The sequence below is a fragment of the Psittacula echo genome (genome assembly GCF_963264785.1).
Source record: "Psittacula echo genome assembly, chromosome: 2".
NCBI lineage: Eukaryota > Metazoa > Chordata > Aves > Psittaciformes > Psittacidae > Psittacula > Psittacula echo.
In genome coordinates this window covers 15,476,721-15,488,768 of record NC_137737.1, presented here as the reverse complement: position 1 = coordinate 15,488,768, position 12,048 = coordinate 15,476,721, and the positions used below count along the sequence as shown (strand labels likewise).

General features: G+C 39.6%; 1 protein-coding gene across 4 annotated transcripts in view; it reads left to right on the top strand.

The window, feature by feature from the left end:
- The window catches only part of IGF2BP3 (insulin like growth factor 2 mRNA binding protein 3), a 115,823-nt gene that overhangs the window by 77,779 nt on the left and 25,996 nt on the right, over positions 1 to 12,048 (top strand). Inside the window, exons 6-10 of one of the 4 annotated variants that reach the window (XM_080611977.1) lie at positions 2,440 to 2,724; positions 4,889 to 5,023; positions 5,576 to 5,698; positions 8,125 to 8,260; positions 10,128 to 10,253. In XM_080611977.1, coding sequence (XP_080468103.1) covers positions 2,440 to 2,724; positions 4,889 to 5,023; positions 5,576 to 5,698; positions 8,125 to 8,260; positions 10,128 to 10,253 — 805 coding nt within the window. Of the gene's footprint in view, positions 1 to 2,439; positions 2,725 to 4,888; positions 5,024 to 5,575; positions 5,699 to 8,124; positions 8,261 to 10,127; positions 10,260 to 12,048 lie in introns of all 4 variants that reach the window. The other 3 variants (XM_080611976.1, XM_080611975.1, XM_080611978.1) reach the window with 3 other exon arrangements.

Below are 12,048 nucleotides of genomic sequence, written 5' to 3'. Positions count from 1 at the left end.
TACCAGCATGTTCACAGAACTGTTGGTGCTCATCTTTCCAACATCTTGAGGTTTGGTTCCAAAAGAAACAGGGCTTGTGCAACTGCATTGTCTGGTGGTGCCATTTCCTTCCCTGGCAGCAATTCAGCTTTTTGGCTGATTTCAGTAAAACTCAACCCAGAAATAGAGGTCTCAGTTATTTGCAACCACAAGAACTTAGTATGTTCAGGCTGCATAAAAAGAAAAAGCTCCAGACCCCTTTCCAAGATAGGATCTCCATGGAGAGAATCTTCAGCAAAATGCCTTTCAAGCATTAGAAATCTCTGCAGAAACTAACGCTTGAGAGACAAACCCATAAGAACACAAGTTTCACAAGTCTGGCGGCTCGCTGCCCTTACTGTTTTGTAAACATTACTTTCTGTAAAACAAAATGCTCTTCAAAGGACATGGAGTAAAAGTTAGAAAATGTTAGCTTTGAAATAGCCTCAGCAAATTTTAATCCAGCTCCCTTTTGCCATATGCTGTAAGAGATTCTTCTGTTATGGGAGCAGTTACACTCTTGCCCTGCTCCCAAAGGGCCTGTGTCTCATTTGGTGAACAGAAGTATTTAATGAGCAATGATCAGTTATTCAATATTTTGCTTTCCTTGTTGTCCATTGGTGTTGCCTTGGGCCTAATTTATTATCAGTCCTTATTAAACACCGCTTCAAAGATACAAATCGCTTGGTTTCTCATAAGATTTTTACTGTCTGACTGGAATATTTAGAGGACACTGGTTCAACCCCTGGGAGTTGAGGGATGTGTTATCCTCTGTACCATATACTACTTCTTACCTGCAAAGCTGCTGCTTGGCTTTGACAGCTGCTTGAGACCCAGACTGCCAGATGGGACGCTCAGGAGATGAATAGTACTTGTCACTGACTACCCTTGAAAATGTAAGTGATTGGCTAGCATCATCCTTTATCTCTGCAGTAGAGGTTAGGAGTAAAAGTGTTGCTGAGGGCCATGTTTGGTAAACTGCCAGTAACCACCTGCAAATGTGTGTCCCCCAAATGGAGGTACTGAGTTAAGTTCCCGAATTTCAGAGGTCTTGCTGTAGAGCATACAGTTATTGGAGCTTTTTAATGAAAATGTTGATGGGTTCTTAATGAAAGATGGGAACCTCCTCCCTCCCACTCCTGTTTTTAATTTAGATTTTGTTGTTAAACAAAATCTATCAGTAACCTTTAGTCCAAGATTAAGCCTGGCATTTATAAACTACCCCAAATCAATGTGTGTTTCAGTGATATTGATGTATCACTAATAATCTGAATAATAATGCCTTCTATAATGAAACATGAAATGCCTTTCTTGTGCGAATATCTTAATTTTATACCACTAGCTTACCAGTGTGCTGCATGTAGCTCAGTTATTCCTGCTGTTTCCTGGCTCTTTAATCATAGATTCTACTTTGAGTAGAAGATCTTCTGCCTTCCAGAAATTTTAAGTTTAGAGCTGTGCTCCTTCAGACAAGAGGAGACGACCAGCAGGCCAGCTTGACTTTCAAACTTGACCCCACCTTGGTCAGAAAGAGGGTTGGCCAGAGGGAAAGCTGAGAGACCGGATGGCTATTCAGTGTGTCGGGCCATGGTGTGCATTTGGACAGTAGCTCTCTGTGATATTTAAGAGGGCTCTGCTTTGCCTAAAAGCACAAGATAACTTGAAACACCATTTAAATGCCTTCTAACACCTTTGCATCTGTGGAGAGTTTAATGGGCATGTTGGCTTTAATTTCCTGGTTAACTATCAAACCTGCTTACAACATGACTAGCTGGTAAGTTGCAGGGTGCTGTCATGGTTTGCTAAATGGCATCTCAAATGCCATTGAAGAGCTTTGAACACCTTCTTTCCTGCTGAGAATGAAGCAGGAGCTGTTTTTCGTATCTTTTTTTCTCTTTTTCTTTTTTTCCTGTCGTAGCTACATCAGTTATTGCAAAAGCTCCAGCCAAATAGCTATGCTGGCAAAAACCCTAATGAAGGTGCTGTGATAGCAGCTAAAAAGTTTTCCCTCTGGTGCAGATTTAATTCTATTTGGGAAACTGATTTAAATTAAATCAGGCAAAAGAATGCTTTTGAGCGTATAAGCTCTGTCTCCTGTGAGGTTTTGCTGATAGGGTTGCACCAGCAAAACCTTTAAAGTGCACAGAAGCCCGGAGAGAGCAAGAACTAACTTGTAGTCCTTAATACGGTGACTTACACAACTTTTTATTTCTCTCTATTTTTTTTTTTTTTTTAAGAAAATAAAAATCTTCACTGAAGAATTTTGAATGTAACTTTTCATCTTGGAACCAGTTCTTAGCTTTGTCATGTGATTTAGAGCAGAAGTCTCTATCTGAATGACTTGTCACTTCATAAGGCCCTGCATGTGATTGTGGTTTGTTTTTTTTCCTCTCCTCTATCCTCCCCTTTGCAAATAAACAGAGCAATAGAAAAACTGAACGGGTTTCAGCTTGAAAGCTATTCCTTGAAAGTTGCATACATCCCTGATGAAATGGCAGCCCAGCAACCCCCGCAACAACATCCCCAGGGAAGACGTGGATTTGGACAGAGGGGTCCTCCGAGGCAAGGGTCACCCGGTGCAACCACAAGGCAGAAACCACAGTCAGACATTCCTCTGCGGATGCTGGTTCCCACACAGTTCGTAGGAGCCATTATCGGGAAAGAAGGAGCGACAATCAGGAATATTACAAAACAGACTCAGTCCAAGTAAGTAATTTCACAGAACTGTAATTGTAAGCTTTAATACTGTGTCCTCATCTCCTGTGTAAAGGGAAACTTGTAAAACTTCACAACCTGTGTGGTCAGAGAACAAATGAAAACAGCAGTGGATAGGAAATCTCTGGCAAGGTTTATTTAAGGCCTGGCTTCTCTCCTTGATTTATGTTCACATCCTATCTGACTTGTTTCTTCCCTTTTTTTTAAAAAAACCATGAAATTAGGCAGTGCTAATAGGATGGCACTTGAGGCCAGGGAGTTTGCTTCCTAATGCTAATAAGATTCTGGCTCGAAAAGTGGAAGTGAAAGAGCTGTAGTATGTTGGTCTTTGGGACATACAGTCAGGGTGGTGATGTATCCAAGTCTTTCAAGTGTTTATTCTAGCTTTAGCTTAATTTAGGGCATTCTGAGGTCTTATATACGTTTTGGTGTGTGTGGGGATAACCTTATCTCCTCTCACTACCCCTTATACCTCATCCCCATGTACTTTTGGTGAATATATTTGTTGCTATCAAGCTGCAGACCACATCAAAACACAGAGCAAGGAAATGTATGGGAGGCAAAAAGCAAGCCGCCAAGTGACCTAAGAAGCTTAGAGCACTAGGATCTAGAGATGCTGGAGGAGATTTTCAGTGTATGTTAAATCCCTACCCACAAGGAAGGGCTTAGTGGGAGGTGGGGATCATAGTCAAAGAATTCTTCTAGGGTACCCCTAAAAGCAGAGAGTGAAAGATGCTGTCTTCAGCAGTACACTGGTATGAGCCTCTGGCTCTGTAGTTACAGCAGGCAGGACTTAGAAATGAGCTGTAAGTGAGGTGTATGAGGGTGGAGTTGCTTCAGTTTTGAGAGCAGTTAATGAGGATAAGGGCATCCTCTCTAATTACACTCCCACCCAACAGGCTCCCCCCCTTCCCCTTCCGCCCCCAACTCCAGGATTATCATCGTGATGCTCCTTCCAACCTCTCATTAGTGTGTTGTAACCCAGGAGACTATTTGCTGTGTTTAATAACACAGGTTTAAGAGATTTGTGGTGTCCTGACAAGACTTGGCTGTAGTATGCCTATGGGTAACTAATTTTTTAGGTGAGATCTAAACCATCTAATTCCCGCACTATAAAAATCCTGACAGACTGGCATAAGGAAAGTTTTTATCTCTTACAAGAAGGCTGGATTGAGTGGAAATAATTGTACCCTGCAAACTTTACAGATTTGTGACTTCAACAATGATGTTTTCCCTGGTTTGGGGATAAAAAAGAAATGTCATCTAATTTCAGTTGCACCAAGGATTGCCATAGGCTTCTTAGAAAATGCTGCATCATAAACCAAAGTAAATTTTCAATATCAAAAAGAAGTAGAAAAAAACAAAAGGGTTTATTGAAAAGCAGCATGGTTGTTTCAGTTTGGAAACAGCTATTATTTGGCAGAGAGGGGAGGAAGAAAAAGCAGAAGTAGGAAGAGTATATGACCCAAGTTATTGGCAGAGGACAAATAATATCCAAGGCATTATCTTGATGCAGATCCTAATTAGTTATTGCAAAATTCCTAGAGCTACATAAATGATGATTTAGACTGAGGCTTGTAGTTTTAAAGTGGAGCTAGCGAAAGGCAATGTCAGGACAAATTTTCAGCTTAAAGCATAGGAAAGTAATCTTGAGGATGAATGCAAGTTCCATGATGCTACTTGCTAGCAGAGAAATGCTAGGAAACTGCTGCTGTGGTCATTAGAAAAGACAAGGTAGAACAAAGCCTGACTGTCCTGTAGCTGCACACTCATTAGTGGAGTGACAGGGCTGGAAAAGTATTGGGGAAGCTTGATGAGATTTGGTCTTCCCTGGTTTACAGTAGGTTGTTTAACAGCTCCCCTGAATAACCTGATGGGAGTTTGATGAGAAAAAGAGATCCCAGTGTCCACAAACACGGGGTCTATGTGGTAAAATCAGGGTAGGGCAGGCTTTCTATAACACACACACACACACACACACACACACACACACACACACAAAATAGTATTTGAGAGGTTTTAGTTGTATACTTTACGGAATTAAGCCACTTACATGTAGTCAGTGTTAGCTCAAAATTAATTAGTTTTATGAGAGTTGAAAATATGCAAGGCTTAACATATAGTACGTGGTTACAGTTAGTGTTTTTCTTTCCAGAATCGATATTCATCGTAAAGAGAATGCAGGTGCTGCTGAGAAACCAATTACCATCCACTCAACTCCTGAAGGCTGCTCAACGGCTTGTAAAATTATTATGGAGATCATGCAAAAGGAAGCTCAAGATACTAAATTGTGAGTAAAAGGCATTTCATTGTGGAAGCATTAAAAATTTTGCATTCTTGTTGACTCCATTTAAAGAGGTAGTCTTTAAAAACCATTATCAAGTGAATCTTTGTTGCTGTTACCCACATTTGAGTAGGTAAAGAAAGGAACCAGAACTTTTTTTCTTTAGGACAGTCTACTTGTTTAATTAGTCCCAGCACACATCAAAGTTTTCAGCCATTGCCTGGCTGTGATTTTAAGGTGAACTGGAGGAAACACTGAAGTTTCTTGAGCAACTAATAGCTTTTAATCGGAGTCAGCATAAAAAGTTGTGAGTGCTCACTGAAAGCGTTAAGATATATTTCTTCCTTCCCAACAGCTCTTGCTACTTCAGTCTGAGCTTTAGCAGGTATGAAGCTGTAGATGATAGTGCTGAAATGTGCATTGCACTTGGACTCGTTCTGCATTTAGTATAAACATGTGTAAGTAGATGGGAGTCGTAGACATTTCTACGAAATTTATCCATAACATGCAGAAAAACTTGGTCTCCAAAAATCTCACTGAATGTAACCTCCATTACAGTACAGAAGAAATTCCCTTGAAGATATTGGCACATAACAATTTTGTTGGCCGACTTATTGGCAAAGAAGGAAGAAACCTGAAGAAAATTGAACAGGACACAGATACTAAAATCACGATATCTCCGTAAGTTTTTGGTGGCCTAATCTTTTGGTGAGATGTCTCAAATAGTGATGCTGCTCTGATACATTCAGGTACAGAGTTATTACAGAAATGTGTGTTTTGAAGGCTGAGATAACAGCCTTTCTGAGGCCTTTTTATAATGTGGATTAAACTGTTACTTAAGCTCTGTTACGTTTAATGTAAACAGTGAGTCTTCATTGTAAACTAAGTCAAGAGCAAGCCTAAAAATAACATAGGCTATGTAGAGCCTGTGTTAGACTGTATTTTAAGTGTCAGTTGTTTTTAACATATTATACCATATGTAATGATGAGTGTTTGAAACTATAAATCTGGATGAGTTCTGAGCTATGTGTGAAAATGAAACTAGTGATGTTTTAGTTTCTGGTATAGATTAAATTTTTGGACAAGGGGAAGGAAATAAAGTAAATGAATGCTGAAAAGAGTAATTTTAGTAGCAGTTCTGTCCCTCTTGGCCACTAGCAGCCAAACTGGAATAGGTTGACTAGTGTGCCTCAAAGTAACAGCTTTTGGTTTCCAAGCTTGTGAAGGTAACTGAGATTTAGCTGAGATTAAACAAGAGTTTTCACCTTCAGTGGAAATCTGCACATCACTGATTAAATCAACATCTCTGTAGAAGCTTGGCTGTTAACAGTAGTTTTACCGTGGCGCAGTGTCTTCAGAGAGCCTCCTGTTCTGAATAATGAGTACTCTGGTGTGAACCTTCAAGTATCTGAAGCCATCCTGGACGTAGGTTTTAACAAGAAAGGGTGAGAATAAGGCTTATAAACTGTAGGAAAGGGAGAAAATTTGAAAGACAGATGAAGATCTAGGAAGACATGTGAGTACATGCAGGAGACAAAAGGTGTACTGCAGAAAGTATTTCAAATGAAGGCAAGGAAGCTAAGAGTGAATGAGGTTCCTTAAAAAGAGGAAATTGAATTGGGTGGAAGAAGCTGAGACCTTTCTGAAGGTATGTAAATGTTAATGGAATTAGTCAGATGAAAGGCAAATCAATTGGAGAAAAAGAACCCAAATAAGTGTTTCAATAATAGGTTTTGTAAGACCAGCATGCTTTCTTAAATGCATTGGCATAAACATTTTTTTTGTAGACAGTACACAGGCTTTTCATGCTATTTGTTAAAAGGGGGGGGGAAAATGTATGGGGTAAATGGGATAATGGTCTTCATTCAATGAAACCCACTTGTCTTTGCTGATGATGACACAAATAACACTGTCTATAAACACTCAGAGTATTTTTTAATTTAGCAAGTTAATGGTTTATTTGCATTAAAATAAATTTACATCAAGATTGTATTTACGCTATGCCTGAAATAGCCCCATGAAGTTGCCTGGTTTGACTGGTGCATAAAAGACATCTTATATGCCCATTTATTCTGTTTTGTCTAATTAGTCTTTCTCCTGATCTCTTCATTTAGGCTTTTTGGTAAGCTTGTTCGTAAAGTTAAAGGCAGCTGGTTTGGGAAAGTGTTTCCTTTCTTCTTTGGGGTGTTTTCCACCACTTTCTTTCGTGAGGCAGTAACTCAGTGCTCGCACACTGGAAACCTAAGGATTGTCTTGTAGATGATTTCATGCTTGCCGCTGCTTAACTGAGATGCTCAGGTTGCCATGCTGCCTGCAGTGCAAGAAAGCAAGCCTTGCATGCTTCTTCCTTTCTCCTTCCTGCCATGGGCCTCCTCACTCTGCCTGCGTTTTGCTCTGTCCTTTTTTCTTTTGTCCTTTTTTCTTCTTGTCCTCACCCGTTCAACTCACCTTTCCTCAGTACATGGATATGCCATGGCTTCCCAGTAGGTTTCTTCCACTTTACCATAGTAGGCCAGTGTTTGAACAAAGAACTAGTTTACTGTGGTAACCCTTTCACTTTCCCTGAGGAGTTACTAGTGTTTTGCAGCAAATGTTAACTTGCACACAGCTTTCGGTTTTCCCCTTAGGAGGATTCAGAGGCTCTCCTCCAGTTTCACTGAGGGTTGGGCTTTTTTCCCCTCCTTCCTTAAGGGATTCACAGCTGTTCTCAAGAAAAGAAAGTTTCTCATGGTCTGTGTTTCTGGGATGTCTAAAACTGTCTGAAGCCCTGTCTTTGTTGGCAGGGCTGGTGTGGAGAGCGAAACTGAGGAGTGCTGCACTGCTCCGTAGCTCATGTTCTTGCAAAGTGTGATGGTTTCCATCTTGTGTTGCGCCTAAGCATGCATCAACCATCTGATGCCAAACCTCACTGCGGTGGTTTTTGTTGCATTTGCTGTGGGGACAGAGTTTCTCCAGATTCTCTGAGAACTGTTTGAGGCCTGTTATGAATTGATACTGTTCTCTTTGGAGAGAAAATGTGACATGCTCGGATGTCACCACACTCAAATGGTAAACCTGGATTACCCTCTGCTGTTTGCTAATTACCTGTGCTTCTGTTTCATTTGCAGATTGCAGGACTTGACACTCTATAATCCAGAAAGGACCATTACAGTTAAAGGCAGTATTGAAACTTGTGCCAAGGCTGAGGAAGAAATTATGAAGAAAATCAGGGAGTCCTATGAAAATGATATTGCTGCTATGAATGTGAGTTGTCTCGTGGCATGGGCCCTTTCTAGAACTAGAACCATGGAAAGATTTAGGTGTGAGAGGCCTCTGGAGGTCACCTGGCCCAGCAGTCAGTTGCTCAGTATAGGGCCTGCTTCAAAGTTAAATGAGACTATGTAGGGACTTTGTCCCCTCTTGAACATCTCCATGGGTAGAATGTCCATAGTCTCTCTGGGCAGCCTGTGCCCTGTCTCATTGCTCTCATGGTGAAAAGTCTTTCCTAGTATCACAACAGAATTTCCCTGCTGCAGCCTCTCTCTGTTGCCTCTTGTATTAATTTCTGGCGTTTGGGTGAGGGTTTTTTATTATTTATGTATGAATGTTAATGAAGGCTTTTTCTAATTTGTTTTGAGTAAGGGAACTGAGAAATTGATTTAGATTGAGGAAATGAATGAGCATTTCACTTCTTGTTGCAAAAGCCAAAAGGAACGTGCTTTTATGTACTGTTGTGGTTTGTGTTTTAGTTTGCATACGTTAAAGTTGTGATTCCTGGTGTCTTCATTTTAAAAGCACAACAGCAGAAAGAAAGATCTCTCCTGCTTTCGATAATGTAATTTAAGAAGGCTTTGTTAAAGGTTTTCTTGATATAGATGATAAAGGCATTTAGTTATTCAAAGATGATTGGTGATTATACAATAAAAACCCCACACCTTGTTAGTTTGCCAAAGTGTTACTAATGCATATTGAGAAATGACTGAGATTTTTTGATAAGCTATGAAGAGCTTTTTGTGTGTCCAAATCTTATGGTCTAGACTCAGACTGGAAGCACTGTTTTCAGTTTACAGTAATCTGGTTTTCTAGAAATGGTCATTCTTCATGGTTTTCCTGCTGGCTGGAGAGAATATTCTCCTTGCTTTTTTTCCCCTCCCTCTCATCCTATAAGCACATTTCAGGACACAAACTACACATGAGAACACAATTAAGTATTTTATAGTGGTATATTTTTGCTTCATATTGTGAGCAGGAACACAAGGTGAGCTTGAGGCTATTCTCCTGTTTGGCAAAGGTGTGGTAAGCAGAAAGCTACCTCTGCTACTGGATGGATTTCAAATTCAATTTGTAGGAATTATTAGGGTAGGTTTTCAGCTGGTGAAATTTCAGGATATTTTGGTGTCTCATGATTTGCTTATGCTGATGGCTTGTGATGGTGTCAGTCTCTAGCTGAGGTATTTCTGAAGCATAGCCATTTTACTGGGCAATAATCTGGAAAAGTGGAAAAGGGGTACTGACAAATTTTGTATCATGGACAACAAATGCTTCATACTGCATGATGCTGCCAATTCTCTCAGGGGTGGTCAAGCAACAGACATACACTTTATAATTGATGCTTTTGCAGTAAATGCTGGGATTATCTTGCTTCATCTCTTGCAAGACATGGGAGGAAAAGTATATAGGAGGGAGAATGGGGTTTTACTGTGGCATATATACCCCCAATGTATGAAAAGTCAGAACGTGTGCATGGGCTTTCTGTTTCTATAGACTGTCTTTTTTAGTATAAAGCCAAAATTACTATTTTATTTATCTAATAATCTTGTTCACTCTGGAAGCAAATCCTATGATTGCCAGATTTTCTTGCTGTAAAGTTTGTCATTTTTTTCACTGGATAAGTTGTAGCAAGTGATTCCCAGCTGCTTTTCCCACTCTGTGTTTTTAATGTTATCGGTCTGTGCATATGTCTGGGAAATAGGTTTGAAGCAGAGTCCTTGGGGTAATGGAGAGGAATTTTTTTTCTTTCTAAATAACATACTGACATCTCTTAAGAGGTTAATAGCCTGTGCCAACCACGATCCTGATTAAAGTTAATAACCAGGACTGTAAATCTTAAACAACTCTTTTGCCATTGCAGCTTCAAGCACATTTAATTCCTGGATTAAATCTGAATGCCTTGGGTCTATTCCCACCTTCTTCTTCAGGAATACCACCTCCCGCAGTGAGTGTTGCCTCTGCTGCTGCTGCTGCTTCATATCCACCATTTGGGGTAAGGAATCTCTGATTTTTGAGAGTTAGTGGATGGTGATACTAATCTGTACAATGCTGCTGTTCAAAACTATTCAGTTTTATTCAGCTGTAATTTTGCCCCTGAGATCTGGGAATTGTGTTCTGTGAGTTTTCTAAATATTGTAGGTCTTCCTGCTTGCACAAAGGAAATATTTCCCGTGGCTGCTGTTGGGAAGAGGCATTCATTGGTCATTTAGTGAAATGCTCAGTGAAACCAGTAAATGGTGTTTCTTAGAGTGTATTATATCCCGTTTTCTAGAGGATTTGAATTATTACAGAAAAATCTCATATAAAATGGGATTTAAAAATTGCTGGATTTTGCAATTAATGTTAGTCTGCATTTGCATTCCTGTTGATACGGAAGGAAAAAAAAATGGTCTTGTCATAACGTGGGGATCTCTTTGTAGCTAAAATCTGTTTGAATTTAGTAGTTTTATAAATGTACAAGCCCTCTTGAGTGTAATATTGCTATATATATAAGATTTAAATTACATGGATTGATCTCCAGAAAGCTGTGATTTACTTGCCACATTGCTCTCTAAGAAATACATGAAAAGAATTCAATAGAATCTTATTCAAATTAAGTGCTGATTAGCAACCATAAATTAGGTCTTTTGCTATGAGCAAAAGATAGTTATTGTATCGGAAAGCTCCAGAGTCTTTCTGGAAAGAGGTGGTGCTCTGCTATTCAAGAAAAGACAACCTCATTACACAGAAGGTGATTTTTCATCTCTTCCCTGTGGTGGGTGTTAGCAGCTCAATGGAAGATGAATTTTCAAAATGAACTTGTAACAAGTGGATGACAGAGCTTTACAAGCTATGACGTGGCTGACTTTGCCCTCTTCTTTGCTCAACAGTGACATCTAGAGAGCTAAGTCTGGGACTCTTCATGAACTAGAAAAGTGAAAATGCAGTGCAGCACATTGAACTTTATCAAATAACTCAAGTGGGTCTATATATATATTGCACCAAAGGGTAGTTGTTGCCTAACTATTTTTCCCAGAGGAAGCAGCCAAGAAAATGTCACTGCAAGGAACAGGAAAAAATCCACACTCGCATTATTGTTTGTGGGAATGAACAAGTTGGGTGTTATGAATGTATGATAAACTAAATGGAGTATAATAGTGGCTTTATCAGGAAAAAGTGCTTGAGTGAAAACTACAATGGCAATATGTTCATACTCCGTTATTTTACTGCTAATAGGAGTGCCTCTATTTATGACAAATTTTCTCCCCTTCAAAGTCCCTCTGAACTTTGATTTCAGAGTAGCAGTCTGAAAATACAGGTTTTTGCTTAATTATATTGTATAAAATGTCATCTGTGGTAATGGATTTTCTCAATTTATTATTTTTTTAAGAGAAACTAGGTGTGATTTCTTAACAGTATATGACTTTCTTTAGTGGTAATGAAAGTCTAGCTTTTTCTTTCTTTTTTTTTTACTCCAGATTTGTGAACTGCTTTGCTGCTCTTGAGATTTATGCTATAAACCTACAGTGCTGTCCCTCACTTGGTTTATTTTCATTTCATATTTTGTTGTGGTTCTTTATTGCTTTTGCTTTAAACATGCACCCAAACAGTACATGTTAAATAAGATCTAAATCTGTAATTTAAACTTATTCCTGTCTGTCCCTCTGTTGCTAGTGCACCTTTTTTCCCACCCCAGGTGCACCTTTTTTGGCCTGCTAGGATCTCTGGCAGTTTTGTGGCTTCTGAAAATAGGATAGTGGCAACAGCTGGAAAATGGCATCAAGAAACAACTGTCCTTGTGT